Below are 19,917 nucleotides of genomic sequence, written 5' to 3'. Positions count from 1 at the left end.
CCCCAAATCCACACAATATACATTCTTCTCAGCACCACATCACACCTACTCTAAAACTGACCACATAATTGGAAGTAAAGCACTGCTCAACAAATGCAAAACAACTGAAATCATAACAAACAGCCTCTCAGACCATAGTGCAATCAAGTTAGAACTCAGAATACAGAAACCAACCCAGAACCGCACAGCTTCATGGAAACTGAACAACTGGCTCCTGAATGTTGACTGGATAAACAACGAAATGAAGGCAGAAATAAAGAAGTTCTTCAAAACCAATGAGAACGAAGACACAACATGCCAGAATCTCTGGGACACATTTAAAGCAGTCTCTAGAGGAAAATATATAGCAATAAGTGCCCATATGAGAAGAATGGAGAGATCCAAAATTGACACCCTATCGTCAAAATTGAAACAGCTAGAGGAGCAAGATCAAAAAAACTCAAAACCCAGCAGAAGACAAGAAATAACTAAGATCAGAGCTGAACTGAAGGAGATTGAGACACGAAAAACCCTCCAAAAAATCAATAAATCCAAGAGCTGGTTTTTTGAAAAGATCAACAAAATAGACAGACCACTAGCCAGATTGATTAAAAAGAAAAGAGAGAACAACCAAATAGATGCAATAAAAAAAGATAAAGGGGAAATCAGCACAGATTCCACAGAAATTCAAACCATCATCAGAGAATATTACAAACAACTCAATGCACATAAACTAGTAAACCTGGAAGAAATGAATAAATTCCTGGACTCCTGTGTCCTCCCAAGCCTAAACCAGGAGGAAGCTGAAACTATGAATAGACCAATAACAAGGTCAGAAGTCGAGGCAGCAATTAAGAGCCTACCACACAAAAAAAGCCCAGGTCCAGACGGGTTCACAGCCGAATTCTACCAGACACACAAAGAGGAGCTGGTACCATTTCTTCTGAAACTATTCCAAATAATCCAAAAAGAAGGAATCCTACCCAAATCATTCTACGAGACCAATATCATCCTGATACCAAAACCCGGCAGAGACCCAACAAGAAAAGAAAACTTCAGGCCAATATCCATGATGAACATAGATGCAAAAATCTTCAATAAAATATTGGCAAGCCGATTGCAACAGCAAATCAAAAAACTTATTCATCATGATCAAGTAGGATTCATCCCGGGGATGCAAGGCTGGTTCAACATACGCAAGTCTATCAACGTAATTCACCACATAAACAGAACCAAAAACAAAAACCACATGATTATCTCAATTGATGCAGAGAAGGCATTTGACAAAATTCAACAGCCCTTTATGCTAAAAACCCTCAATAAACTCGGTATCGATGGAACGTATCTCAAAGTAATAAAAGCTATTTATGACAAACCAACAGCCAATATCATACTGAATGGGCAAAAACTGGAAGCATTCCCTTTGAAATCCGGCACTAGACAAGGATGCCCTCTGTCACCACTCCTATTCAATATAGTACTGGAAGTTCTAGCCACAGCAATCAGGCAAGAAAAAGAAATAAAGGGTATTCAAATAGGAAAGGTGGAAGCCAAATTGTCTCTATTTGCAGACGACATGATAGTATACCTAGAAGACCCCATCGCCTCAGCCCAAAAACTCCTGAAACTGATAAGCAACTTCAGCAAAGTCTCAGGATATAAAATCAATGTGCAAAAATCACAAGCCTTCCTCTACACCAATAACAGACTTAAAGAGAGCCAAATCAAGAACGAACTGCCATTCACAATTGCTACAAAAAGAATAAAATACCTTAGAATACAACTCACAAGGAACGTAAGGGACCTCTTCAGGGAAAACTACAAACCACTGCTCAACGAAATCAGAGAGGAAACAGATGGAGAAACATTCCATGTTCATGGTTAGGAAGAATTAATATCGTGAAAATGGCTATACTGCCCAAAGTAATTTACAGAATCAATGCTATCCCCATCAAGCTACCATTGACTTTCTTCACAGAACTGGAAAAAACCACCTTGAACTTCATATGAAACCAAAAGAGAGCCCGCATAGCCAAGTCAATTCTAAGCAAAAAGAACACAGCGGGGGGCATCACACTACCGGATTTCAAACTATACTATAAGGCTACAGTAATCAAACAGCATGGTACTGGTATCAAAACAGAGATATAGATCAATGGAACAGAACAGAGGCATCAGAGGCAACACAACATAGCTACAACCATACAATCTTTGATAAACCTCACAAAAACAAGCAATGAGGAAAGGACTCCCTGTTCAACAAATGGTGTTGGGAAAACTGGCTAGCCATGTGTAGAAAGCAGAAACTGGACCCCTTCCTGACACCTTACACTAAAATTAACTCCAGATGGATTAAAGACTTAAACATAAGACCCGGCACCATAAAAACCCTAGAAGGAAATCTAGGCAAAACCATCCAGGACATAGGAGTAGGCAAAGACTTCACGAACAAAACACCAAAAGCATTGGCAACAAAAGCCAAAATAGACAAATGGGACCTAATGAAACTCCACAGCTTCTGCACAGCAAAAGAAACAGTCTCTAGTGTCAATCGGCAACCAACAGAATGGGAAAAAATTTTTGCAGTTTACCCATCTGACAAAGGGCTGATATCCAGAATTTACAAAGAACTCAAACAGATTTACAGGAAAAAAGCAAATAAGCCCATTCAAAAGTGGTCAAAGGATATGAACAGACACTTTACGAAAGAAGACATATATGAGGCCAACAATCATATGAAAAAATGCTCATCGTCACTGGTCATCAGAGAGATGCAAATCAAAACCACATTGAGATACCATCTCACGCCAGTTAGAATGGCGATCATTAAAAAATCTGGAGACAACAGATGCTGGAGAGGATGTGGAGAAAAAGGAACACTTTTACACTGTTGGTGGGAGTGTAAATTAGTCCAACCATTGTGGAAGATGGTGTGGCGATTCCTCAAGGCCTTAGAAATAGAAATCCCATTTGACCCAGCAATCCCATTACTGGGTATATATCCAAAGGACTATAAATCGTTCTACTATAAGGACACATGCACACGAATGTTCATTGCAGCATTGTTTACAATAGCAAAGACCTGGAATCAACCCAAATGCCCACCGATGATAGACTGGATTGGGAAAATGTGGCACATATACACCATGGAATATTATGCAGCAATCAGAAATGATGAGTTCATGTCGTTTGTAGGGACATGGATGAATCTGGAGAACATCATTCTCAGCAAACTGACACAAGAACAGAAAATGAAACACCGCATATTCTCACTCATAGGCGGGTGATGAAAAATGAGAACACATGGACACAGAGAGGGGAGTACTAAACACTGGGGTCTATAGGGGGAAAAGGGGAGGGCCAGTGGGAGGGGGCGGTGGGGAGGGATTGCCAGGGGAGAAATACCAAATGTGGGTGAAGGGGAGAAAGCAAACAAAACACACTGCCCTGTGTGTACCTATGCAACTGTATTGCATGCTCTGCACATGTACCCCAAAACCTAAAATGCAATAAAAAAAATAATAATAAAATTTAAAAAAAAAAAAAAAAAGAAAAGGGAGAAGAATCACATAGATGCAATAAAAAACGATAAAGGGGATATCACCACTGATCCCACAGAAATACAAACTACCATCAGAGATTATTACAAACAGCTCTACTTACATAAACCAATAAACCAGAAGAAATGGATAAATTCCTAGACACTTGGTACTCTATCAAGACTAAACCAGGAGGAAGTTGAAACCCTGAATAGACCAATAACAAGGGCTGAAATAGAGGCAGCAATCAATAGCCTACCAACCAAAAAAAAGTTCAGGGCCAGACAGGTCCACAGCTGAATTCTACCAGACATACAGAGGAGTTGGTTCTATTCCTTCTGAAACTGTATCAAACAATACAAAAGGAGGGAATCCTCCCTAACTCATTTTATGAGACCAACATTGTTCTGATACCAAAACCAGGGAGAGACTCAACTAAAAAAGAAAACTTCAGGCCAATATCCATGATGAACATCAACGCAAAAATCTTCAATAAAATATTGGCAAACAGACTGCAACAGCACATTAAGAAGCTTATACATCACGATCAAGTAGGCTTCATCCCGGGGATGCAAGGCTGGTTCAACATATGCAAATCTATAAATGGAATCCACCACATAAACAGAACCAAAGACAAAAACCACATGATTATCTCAATAGGTGCAGAGAAGGCCTTTGATAAAATTCAACAGCCCTTCATGCTAAAAACTCTCAATAAACTAGGTAATTATGGAACATATCATAAAATGATAAAAGCTATATATAACAAACCTACAGCCAATATCATACTGAATGGGCAAAAGCTGGAGGAATTCCCTTTGAAATCAAGCACTAGACAAGGATGCCTCTCTCACCACTCCTATTCAACATAGTATTGGAAGTTCTAGGCAGAGCCATCAAGCAAGAAAAAGAAATAAAGGGTATTCAATTATGGAAGGAGGAAGTCAAACTGTCTCTATTTGCAGATGACATGATTGTATATCTAGAAGACCCCATTGTCTTAGTCCAAAATCTTCTCAAACTGATAAGCAACTTCAGCAGAGTCTCAGGATACAAAAATCAATGTGCAGAAATCACAAGCATTCCTATATACCAATAACAGACAAACAGAGAGCCAAATCAAGAGCAAACTCCCATTCACAATGGCTACAAAGAGAATAAAATACCTAGGAATACAACAAACAAAGGATGTAAAGGACCTCTTCAAGGAGAATTACAAACCACTGCTCAACGAAATAAGAGAGGACACAGACAGAGAAACATTCCATGCTCATGGTGAGGAAGAATCAATATGACGCAAATGACCATACCACTCAAAGTAATCTATAGATTCAATGCTATCTGCATCTAGCTACCAATGACCTTCTTCACAGAAGAAGAAAAAGAAGGTTTTTTCTTCACTGGAAAAAATAACTTTAAACTTCATATGGAATCACAAAAGACCCTGCATAGCCAAGACAATCCTAGACAAAAAGAATGAAGCCGGAGGCATCACACTGCCAGACAACAAACTATACTACAAGGCTACAGTAATCAAAACAGCATGGTACTGGTACCAAAATAGAGACAGACCAATGGAACAGAACAGAGACCCCAGAAAAAACACCACACACCTACAACCATCTGATCTTTGACAAACCTGGCAAAAACAAGCAACGCGGAAAGTACTCTATGTTTAATAAATGGTGTTGGGAAAACTGGATAGCCATGTGCAGAAAGCAGAAACCCTGGATGGCCATGTGCAGAAAGCAGGACCCCTACCTGTCACCTTACACTAAAATTAACTCCAGATGGATCAAAGATTTAAACATAAAACCTAACACCATAAAAACACTAGACGAAAACATAGGCAAAACTATCTGGGACACAGGCATAGGCAAGCACTTCATGACTACAACACCAAAAGCAATGGCAATAAAAGCCAAGATAGACAAATGGGATCTAATTAAACTCCAGAGCTTCTGTACAACAAAAGAAACCATCATTAGAGCAAATCGGTAACCAACAGAATGGGAAAAAATTTTTGCAATCTATTCATCTGACAAAGGGCTAATATCCAGAATCTACAAAGAACTAAAACAGATATACAAGAAAAAAACAAACAGCCCCATTCAAAAGTGGACAAAGGATATGAACACTTTTTCAAAAGAAGACATATATGAGGCTAACAAACATGAAAAAATGCTCATCATCACTGGTCATTAGAGAAATGCAAATCAAACCACACTAAGATATCATCTCATGCCAGTTAGAATGGTGATCATTAAAAAATCTGGAGACCCAGATGCTGGAGAGGATGTGGAGAAATAGGAACACTCTTACATAGTTGGTGGGAATGTAAATTAGTTCTACCATTGTGGAAGACAGTGTGGTGATTTCTCAAGGATCTAGAAATGGAAATTCCATTTGGACCCAGCAATCCTGTTACTGGGTATATATCCAAAGAACTATAAATTGTTCTACTATAAAGACACATGCACATGTACGTTCATTGCAGCCCTGTGTACAATAGCAAAGACCTGGAACCAACCCAAATGCCCATCAATGATAGACTGGACAAAGAAAATGTGGTACATATACACCATGGAATACTATGTAGCCATAAAAAATGATGAGTTCGTGTCCTTTGTAGGGACTTGGATGAATTTGGAAATCATCATTCTCAGCAAACTGACACAAGAAAAGAAAGCCAAACACCGTATGTTCTCATTCATAGGTGGGCATTGAACAACAAGAACATGTAACTCAGGGAGAGGAGCATCACACACTAGGGGCAGTTGGGGTGGGGGTAGGGGAGAGACAGTCGGGGGTGGGGAGGGATAACAGGGGGAGAAATGCCAGATATAGTATGTACCTAAAGTAAAATAAAAATAAAAAGAAATAAAGGGTATTCGACTAGGAAAACAGAAAGTCAAATTGTCTCTATTTGCAGACGACATGACTGTATATTTGGAAGACCCCATTGTCTTGGCCCAAAATCTCTTTAGCAAAGTCTCAGGATGCAAAATCAATGTGCTAAAATCACAAGCATGCCTATACACCAATAACAGACAAACAGAGAGCCAAATCACAAGTGAACCCCCATTCACAATTGCTACAAAAAGAATAAAATACCTAGGAATACAACAAAAAAGGAAGTGAAGGACCTCTTCAAGAACTACAAACCACTGCTCAAGGAAATAAGAGAGGACACAAACAAATGGAAAAATATTCCATGCTCATGGTTAGGAAGAATCAGTATCATGAAAATAACCATAATGCCCAAAGTAATTTATACATTCAATGCTATTCCCATCAAGCTACATTGACTTTCTTCATAGAACTGGGAAAAAACCTCCTTAAGTTTCACATGGAACCAAAAAAGAGCACACATAGCCAAGACAATACCAAGAAGAAAAAAAAAACCCACAAAGTTGGAGGCAACACGCTACCTGACTTCAAACTATACTACAAGGCTACAGTAACCAAAACACCATGGTACTGGTACCAAAACAGATATATAGACCAATGTGACAGAGCTGAGGCCTCAAAAATAACACCACCCATCTACAACCATCTAATCTTTGACAGGAAACAGGGAAAGGATTCCCTATTTAATAAATGGTGTTGGGAAAACTGGCTAGCCATATGCAGAAAGCTGAAACTGGATTCCTTCCTTATACCTTATACAAAAATTAACTCTAGATGGATTAAAGATTTAAACATAAGACTTAATACCATAAAAACCCTAGAAGAAAACCTAGGCAATATCATTCAGGACATAGGCATGGGCAAGGACTTCATGACTAAAACACCAACAGCAATGGCAACAAAAGCCAAAACAGACAAATGGGATCTAATTAAACTTAAGAGCTTCTGCACAGCAAAAGAAACTATCATTAGAGGAAACCGGCAACCAACAGAATCGGAAAAAATTTTTGCAATCTACCCATCTGACAAAGGGCTAAAATCCAGAATCCACAAAGAACTACAAAACAAATTTATAGGAAAAAATCACCCCATCAAAAAGTGGGTGAAGGATATGAACAGACACTTCACAAAAGAAGACATTTATGCAGCCAACAAACATGAAAAAAAGCTTATCATCACTGGTCATTAGAGAAATGCAAATCAAAACCACAATGAGATACCACCTCATGCCAGTTAGAATGGTGATCATTAAAAAATCAGGAGATGATAGATGCTAGAGAGGATGTAGAGAAATAGGAATGCTTTTACACTATTGGTGGGAGTGCAAATTAGTTTAACCATTATGAAAGACAGTGTGGCGATTCCTCAGGATCTAAAACTAGAATACCATTTGACCCAGCAATCCCATTACTGGGTATACACCCAAAGAATTATGAATCATTCTATTATAAAGACGTGCACACATATGTTTGCTGCAGCACCACTCACAATAGCAAAGACTTGGAAACAACCCAAATGCCCATGATAGACTATGCAGCCATAAAAAAGGATGAGTTCATGTCCTTTGCAGGGACATGGATAAAGCTGGAAACCATCATTCTCAGCAAACTGATACAAGAACAGAAAACCAAACATTGTATGTTTTCACTCATAGGTGGGTGTTGAACAATGAGAACACATGGACACAGGGAGGGTAACATCAGACACCAGGGCTTGTCTCAGGCTGGGGGGGCTAGGGTAGGGATAGTGGAGGTGGGGAGCTAGGGGAGGGATAGCCTTAGGAGAAATACCTAATGTAGATGACAGGGTGATGGATGCAGCAAACCACCATGGAGTGTTACCTATGTAACAAACCTGCACGTTCTGTGCATTTACCCCAGAACCTAAAGTATAATAATAATAATAATAATAGAAAGCAAATTAATGACATTTACTAAAATAATCAAATACAAGTGATTTTAAAACAAGTTAAAAATCTCATTTTAGATTCAATAAAAATTAAAATATTTGCTATATTTGTTATACTGTCATATAATTCAGTAAGAATCTTTAAAAAATTTGGGTATATAGCAAGTCACTGTTTTCAAACTAATTAAAAAAATTTAAAACTAATTAAATATGCTATTAAAAAGTGTTTTCTTTTTATGCCTTAAACTTCTCTTATACTCAAAAGCTTCCCTCATGTCATTCTGTTAATGTATGCTCATTAAAAGTACATCATTTCTTAGATTCTAATAACCAATAAAGGTAGTATTACTTAAGAAAGCTGAGTTGGCTGTTTATTGTCAAAAGGGTTTTATCTGCAGAAAAGCACAAGTTTTAATGCCAGGTGCTAGTCAACTGTGTCTTGTTAATTTCCAAAACAAACAGAGGGGAGTGCCATGCAATTTCCATTACATACACTTCACCATTAGTATCAGGGTTTATTAGCTTGACAGTGCTCCAGGAATAATGGTTTCATTCCTCACTGAAATAAAATAATGTGCCACATAACTCAGCAATGTGAAACTTCTGAAAAATGTTGTCACGTTAAACAGTCATATTTTTCAGTTTCCATTATGCCAAAACAACGGCCATTTGCTGTAAAAAACTCACTCTGGATATGGAGAATTCTCACATGGACTTCAGACTTACCTCATTGCTATGTCATATGATTCTGGATGAATACAAGTTTGGTCCAAAGGATTTGGCTTCAGTAAAACATTCACTGCAGTTTTGCTCTTCTTTTTGCCCTGCTTCTGATTTGTGACCTCAACCTCTGCTAAAGATGTTACAGTGACTCCTTGAATTTGGCCTGAAGATTCAGTTTGCTGACTATGTAAAACCAGAAAAAAACAAAAACAAAAACACACATTTAAAAAAAAGAGGGAAGGTTGGGCAGAAAAGTCTTCCAATTAAAATGTGCTTATTTCTCTGTCATGCAAATGTACAACAGCAACCAGATTCTGACCTTTTACTTCAGAGAAAGTACCACTTATTTGTTTAAATCACCGATAAAAGGGCTTTCTGTTACCTAAAGCCAAAAACATTCTTAACTGATTGTCTATAGAATTGGCATTCTATGAGAGAAAAGAGGAAAATAAAGGGAATAACATAATAATAATATTTCTCCGAGCTAAGAAAAACAAGCTCTCAAAGAATCTATTGAGTGTAGAATAGGATGAATAGAAAAAGACTCATACTTGGCCAGGCATGGTAGCTCACGCCTGTAATCCCATCACTTTGGGAGGCCAAGGTGGGGAGATCACCTAAGGTCAGGAGTTCAAGACCAGCATGGCCAATATGATGAAACCCTGTCTCTACTAAAAATACAAAAACTAGCCCAGCATGGTGGAGCACGCCTGTAGTCCCAACTAGTTGGGAGGCTGAGGCAGGAGAAGAGCGTGAACCTGGGAGGCAGAGGTTTCAGGGAGCTGAGATCCTGCCACTGCACTCCAGTCTGTGCAACACCGGGAGAGACTGCTTCAAAAAAACCAAGAATAGAAATAATTTTTAAAATTCTAAAAGGCTTTCAAGAGAGAAAATTAAAACAACACTTCAAAAGGATCTAGAATTAGACTAGCATCAGATTTCTCATTGGAAAACATCAGATGTCCGAACACAGTGGAAGAGTATCTTAAAAGTTCTGAGAGAAAATGATTTTGAATCTAGAATCACATACCTAGTCAAATACACATTTGAACAGGAGGGCAAATTGAAATCATTTGCAGGTATGTAAGTACTTAAGAATAACCCAGACGACCTCTCTAAAAAGAATTTCTTAATGATAAACTCTAGCAAACACCAATAAATCAATGAAAAATGATTAATATGAACTACAAGAAACAGTGGTAGGTATAGAAACCATAAATTATAATAGCATATAAATATAATATATGCTCTCTGTATATCTACCTATAGATATCTATCTTTCTATAGCAATCTATATCTATATTATCTATATCTCTATACATATATGATATAGATATGATATAGAGATACAGAATATTGTGTGTGTGTGTGTGTGTGTGTATGCGTATATATATATATATAGAGAGAGAGAGAGAGAAGAGAGAGACAGGCTGAAACTAAAATCTCAAGTCATCTTATCATTGGGAAGGCTCCTGTTTCTAGCCTTCTCTAAGAGAACTGACAACACCTATTAACTCCAGAGGTCAGTCCAAAACAAATTTAAGGATCATCATCAAAAAAACAGAAGATGTACAACTTTGAAATCAGTAAGGAGAGATAAAGATGAGATGAGAAAACAAGGAGAGGAACAGAGAAAATTTGTTAACTAATAAATCTAATAAATAGCATAAAAGGAAAAGAATTATCAGAAAACACGATGAAGAAAAAACATATAGGAAGAATAAGCCCAAACGTATACATAAATACAACAAATATGAATGTATTAATATCAGATTGAGTAAAACCATGAAATCTAGCTATATGTTTCTAAGAGCCACATCAAATATTAAATGTCATAGAAAGTATAAAAATTAAATAAAATACCAGGCACATTTTGAAAAGGCAAATATACCAACATTGCTAGCAAATAACTTTCAAAACAAAAATATTAAATGTGGTAGCAATATTCTATTCTGAATAACTGTATTCAGGAGATGTAACAGTCACAAATCTTGAAGTACCTAATTATCAGCTGGAAAAATACAAGGCTTTAAAACAAGCTGAATGTTCATCAATTAGACTAAATTACAGCCCATCCATACAATTAAATATTATGCAGACAATATAAAGAATAGAAAATAGAAATTTATATGTAATAATTTGAAAAGAGACATAGAAGACTGAAACAAGTAAGGCTAATTTCAAATAGTTGTAGAGCCTGATCCCTTGTGTATACATTTTTGAAATAATAAGCGTACACATACAAGGTGACATAACTCTAAATTTACTTTCTGGAAGCAACATATAAGAAACTTTTTCAAGTGAGACTTGTGTGGCATCTTTTACTTTTTGTTCTTATTTTATACTGTGAGTTTTTCGGTGTTTTTTGTTGTTGTTGCTTTTGAGATAGATACCCAGGCTGGAGTGCAGTGGTATGATCTCGGCTCACTGCAACCTCCACCTCCTGAATTCAAGTGATTCTCCTGCCTCAGCCTCCTAGGTAACTGGGATTACAGATGAGCGTCACCACATTCAGCTAATTTTTGTATTTTTAGTAGAGACAGGGTTTTGCCATGTCGGCCAGGCTAGTCATGAACTCCTGACCTCAGGTGATCCACCGTCCCAGCCTATGAGTTTTCTAACCAAGTGTTCAAAGGACATATAAACTAACAAAAACAGGATCATTTTATCTTCAGTTTTTTCAATTCTGGCATCTAGGTTTCATGATCTATTTGGAAAGAATTTCTATCACTCTAATGCTCTGCATGATTTTCACATGTTTTCTTCTGGTACTTTTACAGTTTTACTTTTTTTTGACATTTAAGTTTATGATAAATCTGTAATTTATTTGGGTATAGGAGTGAGTAGGGGGACAACGGCTTCCTCCACACATACTGAATTACTACCAGTTGTCGTAATATCATTTATTAGATAATTATTCAATTTTTCCCTACCATTTGAAATGTCACCTTTACTATAAACTAAATTCTAACTATGTTTTGGTGGATTTCAGACCTTATTCTGTGCTATTTCTACATCAAAAACAAACTGTTTAATTACCACAGCTTTATAATGTATTCTAGTGAGGCTTAATCAGTCTTTTCCAGAATAAAGGTTATCTTCCATATGACCTCTATTATAATTTTGTCAAAAGAAAAAAATATGTAAGAATTAACCAGGTAGTCCCAAAGTAGCAAATATGTAAAAGCTATTCTTTCATGATTATACCATGCTAAGAAGTTTATCGAACAAGCTTTTGTGTTTCCAGGATTAGAAAGTAAGGAAATTTAGCTCTTGATCCACACAACTGATAATTAATGTCTGGTCCATTTTCAGTGAGGAGGGAGTCGGAAAACATACCTATGTTTAGGGAACAGCTATGGCAATATAAAATGGTCATTTTGAAATCACAATTGTAACCTTATCTTGTACCAGTCCTTCCCATTTGCTATGCTCTAATTGTGCAGGCCTTTGCCTCATTTCCTGAATACACCAAAGTTGGTCCTGCCTTAGGACTGTTGCACACTTAGTGTTCACTTTGCCTGGAATGCTTTCCTTCTGTTCCTTGGAAGGCTGGCTCCTTCATTTCATTCAAACTCTGGTGAAATAAATTTTTAAAAAATACTTACTCTAAAGTAGTTGTATTACTCCCCTAAGACAGTGTCACATATCCCTGCTTTAATTTTTATAGCACTTCTTGCCATCTGAAACTACTAATTTTACTAGTTTGCTTACTGTCTGTATCACACGTTAAAATACAACTCCATGAGAATGCAGAATTTGCTACTTGCTGACTGCTGTATTCCCAATGCCTAGCAAAGGACAGGCACTCAAGACTTAATGAAGGCATGAACAATGGAGACTTAGAATTTACAGTAATCAGTAGCAGGCCGGGTAACAATAACAAGAGAGGAGGATGACAAAAGAATCAAAGTGTATGCTTATAATCACCTGCAAAATGTTCGGATATAATCCTGGTTGATTCTGATGAAGCCAGCACACTGTTGGAAGGATTTCGGACCCAGCCCCTTCACTTTCTTCAGCTGTTCTCGGTTGATAAAGGGTCCATTTTTCTCTCGCCATTCAATAATATTTTTGGCTCTGTTGGCATTGAGTCCTGCAATATGCCTAAAAAAAAAAAAAAAGGCAAACTATAAAAAAAACAAAGACCTCATCTGAAAAGAGAAAGATGTAAAACATTTGGATCATAAAAACAACTGCAATGACATATCCTCATATGTCTAAGTTAAATTAATCCAAAATGGAGTTAAATTAAAAACAATACAAAGAGAAAAAAAAGAGTTGTCCAAGAGGAAAGAAGGACAACAGAATAAAAAAATAATGACAAAACCAATAGCTGTCATAAAGTCACTGGTAAGCTGGCTAACCCTGATGCAAGAAAAAAATGTTCTTCAGAGTTTTTCTATACTATTCACATTCCTGTTTCTGGATAAAGTAATAATTTTGCCTATTTTTTTTCAGTGTACATACAAAGTGAGTAGGAAGTTATAATCGCTACAGTTGTGTTGTACTACCTTTTTTGTGTGTTAGCCTGTTCTCAGTAATATAGAGCTGAACTATAAGGTCCTTATGTATGATTGTCATGGTTAGTATAAATCATATATAAATACTATATCATTAGGTAGTTTGCTTGGTATTAAAAGATTATTTCAGAAAATCTCTATCCTACTATGAAATTCCATATATAAAATTATGAAATGTTTGTAGCTATGTTAGAAAATCAACATCTTAAAATGTAAGGGATAGTTTCTGCTATACCTGTTTTAGTGAAAAAGGTCCAGATCAGGAAATTTCATGCTGCATTAGCAGACTTGTGTAATAAATGCAGAACTATGAACAAAATCGCAGCTCTTCTAAAACTACGGGGGGAAAAAAGAGTATATACATATGATTGTAATATGATAAAAATTTTGACAGGTTACTTGGGGAATCAGGGTAAAAATATGGTAAACATACCTTGAATCCTCAGAATTTATCTTTTAGTTACTGCCAGGTTTGACAGACGCATGCAAGTAACTGAACTAGTAAAAAATTTCTGTTCTCATGTGGTGGGAAACAGCTCTTTTCCATGTTAACCTTATTTAAATTCTATTAGCAACACTAATGCACTCAATGGTTACCATATGCTTTTCACTTTAGACCTGGAATATTAAAAATGATAATGTGAACTGTTATAATTCTTTTCTTAAATGTCTTCCCCTGATTCTTTAAAGCAATGTATAAACCCATAGATGTTCTATACTTGACAACTTTATACATGTGTTCCCTTGTTCTTGTTGAGTTTGGACTGGATAGCCAGTTAAACTCAAGATTCTGTGATCTTTAGCCCCAGACTTGGCTCACCTTAACAAAACTTCTGAACAGATATTAATATCCACTCCCACAAAGCTGACACATTCTTCTACAACGCTGTCCAGTGTTGCCTTGAGTAAAGTCTGGGATACATCATGCTGAAAAGACAAAGATCAAATACCAATCAAAAGTGTAGGAGATGTAGTTCTTGGACTGTTCCATTACTCTGCCTGTATTACCGGTAGTTAGCTAACACACACCATTGTAAATTCCTTCATTCCTCTTAAACACACTGTTAGCAGATATAATTAAGCTGAAGTCAAGGCACCTGAGGTTTCTTACTCTTTAAGCTATGCACATACCTAACTTGAATATAACAGTACCAGTATTTTTCCCTTGCCTGAAATTCTGACCAGAGCAGTGGTTCTCAAACGTTAGCTTACACTAAAATCACCTGTATGGCTTAACACACCCACATCCAGATTTCTCATTTAGTAGGTGTAGGGTGGGGCCTAAGAATTTAATTTTAACAAGTTCCTGGATAATACTGTGGCTGCTGGATCACAATGAGACATAGTTCCTATCATTCACACATGGCCTTACAGTGTTATGGAGAGGAAAATGTAAGTTATAATAGGAAGCAGGACAATAATAGTAACTTAGAGAGTAAATCAAACTCTTTTTCATCAAATTGAAGATAGTACTGTTTATATAAAGCACCATTATTTTATATACCACTAAGGAAGAAAATAGCCAGTTAAACCATGACGCATGCTTTCTTATTGCTTAAAATTTTTATTTTTTAAATATTGAAAGAGCTCCTTAGACTTATTTAGAAACTGTAATAACCACGTATCATGTACAAATAAGAAAAATATAAGCCATCTAAACTGGCTGAGGTATTCCTAAAAATTTCTTCACATTCAGTGTTCAATTCTTCTGATCACTTTTATATTCAGTCACAGGTGTTAAGGTTTTCCATGCAGTATTGTTTTTTATGCTATCAAGATCCTTGATAATGCAGTATTTCTTAAAAGAGCAATCCTCTATTGTCTCTGGGACTTTCTTTCAAGCTTCAGATGTTCATTCTTACAAGCTTGGAAGATAGTAGCACTATGTTAATCTTAACACAGGATATTAACAGAAGAGATTTTGGACAGCAACAAACCTCCTATTCTTTTCTGAAAGGTCCTTAAATGGTTTATTATTCAATGGCTTGTTAAGTAAAACAGTGAAAGCTATGCAGTTCAGTTATGTTGCTAGGATTAGAACCCAAGTTCATGCAGAAACTGTGACACAATTTACCACAGGGACAGCAGCAACTGTAGGACACCATGAACTGTAAGCTGCACTCTGATTTCAGAAATGTTAAAATGTCAGAAAATGTGCATTTACAACTGGTGAAATGCAATATTTTAAAGTATTTGTTGACTAACTGAAGCTAGGTTACAACAATGAATACATTTGATATTACTCGTGATTCTAAAACTAATGATCTCTGGGTCAGCAGATTTCTCTTCATCATACATCAAGGAAAACAACGAATAGAACATAGTAGAGCCCCCAAGTATTGTGATTACATTATTACCATTTAATAACAGCAGAAGTTTTTATTCTGGAAGACTAAAGGGTACAGGAGTACCTCTGTATTTCAGAGATAACTTATTGGTAACTAGCCAGGCCGCAGCTAAAAATTTTAGATGTCATTTTAAAAATCTAATAAGCAAATATCACCATGAAAAAGATCATAAAGTAAAATCTAAGCTCCTACCAAGAACTTAGTTATTCTTTAGCTACAGCTTTTAAGAAGCTAGTCTTTTGTCTAAGCAGATGAAAAGCAGCAAAATGAAAAGGGAACTTTTTAAAATGAGCAGGTAGGAGATAGTATGACAATGTAAAGGCAAGCAGCACAATGACAGCAACAAGAAAAAATATCTGAGGAAAAACTCAAAGCTACAAACAAACTGGGAAAAAGAAGAGTAATAGTTGAGAGCCATTAGACTAAGGGAAACAAGTTGACGCAGTACTTCAAGCATACCAGTTGTTTAGGACAGTTAAATGAGTAAGCTACAGTCTCTGCAGCAGATTATCTTGGTTGCCTATCCTACCTCTAGTTGTCAACCCCCTTTTCCTCCTTTCAAACAGAAGCCTGACCGTGTGTCAAGCATTTATCCCACTTCCATATAAGACCATACACTTTGGGAAAGCTGGTCCCACCTCCAGCAGACAATGCTGACTAGTTAAAACTCATGTTTTTCAAACTGAGGGCTATGATCAATTAATAGATCATAAAATTAATTCAGTGACTTGCCACCAGCATAAAAAATAAAGGAATAGAACAGACCACACAGAGCATATTGCACATATCCTTAACATCGAATGAACGATGGAATGAACAATGCAGCCAACTGAGACTATCATGTGAGAGAAATATAAATTGGCCATGAATACGTATTTGGTTCACTGACATCTCATTTGATCTTCTGACACGGATGGTCAATTTTATGATTAATTAAAAGGTTAAAGAGTATAACTCGGTAGAGTTATAAAGCAAAGTATGAGAAGTTTATCTACTGGCAAAGTGCTGATTCTTTCAACTAAGTTTAGTTTCAAACTTTCAGTATATTTTTCAGAAAGAATGCTATTGAGTATAACATTTTTCAAATTCTCAGCAATGGTAATATTTTAACTGACTTAGTACAAGCAGCCCTTAAAATGAATCATTCTATACTTAAAAGAAAAAAGGATAGTAAAGTAAAACCTACAGAGGCAAGCTCAACTACCAGATTGGGAAGTGTTGATAGTGACAAAATTGAGAGAAAATGTTGACTCCAGTCGTAATCTCTGACTTGACTTGAGTCACATTTTATATAGAAAATAATAGCCATAAGACTTTAAAATAAGCTTGATTTAAAACATGGTTTTATAAATGTGCAAAACAATAAAAATGACGTGGCCAGGAGCAGTGGCTCAAGCCTGTAATCCCAGCACTTTGAGAGGCCAAGGCGGGTGAATCATGAAGTCAAGAGATCGAGACCATCCTGGTCAATGCGGTGAAACCCCGTCTCTACGAAAAATACAAAAACTTAGCTGGGCATGGTGGCGTATGCCTGTAATCCCAGCTACGCAGGAGGCTGAGGCAGGAGAATTGCCTGAACCCAGGAGGCAGAGGTTGCAGTGAGCCGAGATCACACCATTGCACTCCAGCCTGGGTAACAAGAGTGAAACTCTGTCTCAAAAAAAAAAAAAAAAAAAAAAAAGGACGAACCCCAGATGTATTGTTGGTAATGATATTCTTGCAGGTGACAGTGTTAAAACTTCAAAATTAAAAACCAAAATTACTTGAAACACCCCTACCACAGTGCTAAAATGAAAATGATGGAAAATACCAAATACTGGTGTGAATGTGGAGCAACTGGAATGCTCAAATGATAAGTGCATTGTAGGTTAGATATGCAAGGCAAGGCAGTGTTATGGAGAATTTATTTTATATGGTTTAAATGTAACTTTACACAAAATTAAATTAGATATGTTTACACAATGCAAAAATGCAATCCTGTTCCACATACATTAAACTAGATACATGGTAAGAGAATAAAAAATGGACAAATCACTAAGAACAACAAAATTGCCAAAACTGACTCAGGAAGAAATACAAAATCTGAACAAACCTTTAAGTACAGTCAATAAGTAATCAAAAATCTCCCAACAAAGAAAAGTTCAGAACCAGACAGTTTCATTGGTGAATTCTACCAAACATTTCAAGAAGAACTAACATCAATCCTTCTCAAACTCTTTCAAAAAATAGAGGAGGAGCCAACACTTCTAACCTATTCTATGAGGCCAGCATTACCCTGATACCAAAGCCAAAGATACCACAAGAATTAAAAAAAAACTACAAACTATATTTCCTACGAATATCAGTTCAAAAATCCTCAACAAAATACTAATAAACTATATCAAACAGACTATTTAAAGGATTGACATATGTGGCATACAAATAATGTATTCAATATATATGAACTTAACCAGACTCACATTGTTTCATCTTAAAACAATCCCTCTTGACATTTTTAAACTTTCAATTTTGAAATAATTTCAAATTTAGAAAAAGACATGTAAGAATAGTTAAAAAAAACATTATTATCTATCCTTCACATACATACTTCAGTGTGTATTTCCAAATAACATACCCATAATACAATTATTAAAGTTAGAAAGGTTATTGATGTAATAATACTACCTAACGTTGAACCCACGCTCAAATTTCATCAATTTTCCCAATTTTTCTTTATAGCATTTTCTCCCCAATCCAAAATTCAACCCAGGATGACACTGCATTTAGTTGCCCCATATTCTGTGCTAGGCAGCTTCCAAGATGGTTCCCAATCATCCTCAAATCCTGGTATTGATGTACTTGTGTAATTCCCCTCCCACTAAGTACAGAATTCATTGATGCATCTCATCTGAATAAATTATTATTAAGATTATTTTACCACTCACAATGACCTGTTTGTGTAAAAAGGTATTTTCAATCTTGATCAAAATTCAAAAAAACTAGCTCAACCATGTAACATATATGCTCACAGCATTGTCTTCATGTATTCCAGACTGAAAAAATTCATGAACAGCCCATTTCTATACATCAACTTAAATCTGTTCTAATTTTAGTATTTAGGTGTTCTTAAATTGAGGCAGTAATTAATAGCCTACCAACCAAAAAAGGCTCAGGACAAGACAGATTCACAGCTGAATTTTAGCAGTGGTACAAAGAGGAGCTGGTGCGATTCGTTCTGAAACTATTCCAAACAATAGAAAAGAGGGACTCCTCCCTAACTCATTTTATGAGGCCAGCATCATCCGGATACCAAAATCTGGTAGAGAAATAGGAAAAAAGGAAAATTTCAGGCTAATATCCCTGATGAACGTTGATGTGAAAATCCTCAACACCGTAGTGGCAAACTGAACCCAGCAGCACATCAAAAAGTTTATCCACCACGATCAAGTCAGCTTCATCCCAGGGATGAAAGGCTGGTTCAACTTCAACATATGCAAATCTATAAACGTAATCCATCACATAAACAGAACCAATGACCAAAACCACATGATTATCTCAACAGATGCAGAAAAGGCATTCAATAACATTAAACAGCGCTTCATGCTAAAAACTCTCAATAAACTAGGTATCAATGGAACGTATCAATAATAACAGCTATTAATGACAAACCCACAGTCAATATCAAACTGAATGGGCAAAAACTGGAAGCATTCCCTTTGAAAACCAGCAGAAGACAAGGATGCCCTCTCACCACTGCTATTCAACATAGTTATTGAAATTTCTAGCCAGATCAGGCAAGAGAAAGAAATACAGGTATTCAAATAGGAAGAGAGGAAGTCAAATTCTCTCTGTTAGAAGATAACATGATTGTATATTTAGAAAGCCCCACTGTCTCAGCCCAAAATCTCCTTAAGCTGATAAGCAACTTCAGCAAAGTCTCAGAATACAAAATCACAAGCACTCCTATACACCAACAACAGACAAACAGAGAGCCAAATCACGAGTGAA

General features: G+C 36.5%; 1 protein-coding gene across 2 annotated transcripts in view; it reads right to left on the bottom strand.

Annotated features, from left to right (window-relative positions):
• Positions 1–19,917, bottom strand: part of SRBD1 (S1 RNA binding domain 1) — a 239,963-nt gene that overhangs the window by 36,231 nt on the left and 183,815 nt on the right. The window contains exons 17-19 of one of the 2 annotated variants that reach the window (XM_035272653.3): positions 14,403–14,509; positions 12,990–13,166; positions 9,063–9,242 (exon numbers count right to left, since the gene is read on the bottom strand). In XM_035272653.3, the coding sequence (XP_035128544.1) occupies positions 9,063–9,242; positions 12,990–13,166; positions 14,403–14,509 (464 nt within the window). The remainder of the gene's footprint in view (positions 1–9,062; positions 9,243–12,989; positions 13,167–14,402; positions 14,510–19,917) is intronic. The other variant, XM_078348438.1, reaches the window with a different exon arrangement.

The sequence above is a fragment of the Callithrix jacchus genome, chromosome 14 (genome assembly GCF_049354715.1).
Source record: "Callithrix jacchus isolate 240 chromosome 14, calJac240_pri, whole genome shotgun sequence".
NCBI lineage: Eukaryota > Metazoa > Chordata > Mammalia > Primates > Cebidae > Callithrix > Callithrix jacchus.
Note: the sequence above shows the minus strand (reverse complement) of the source record. Positions and strands in the feature narration are given on the sequence as shown.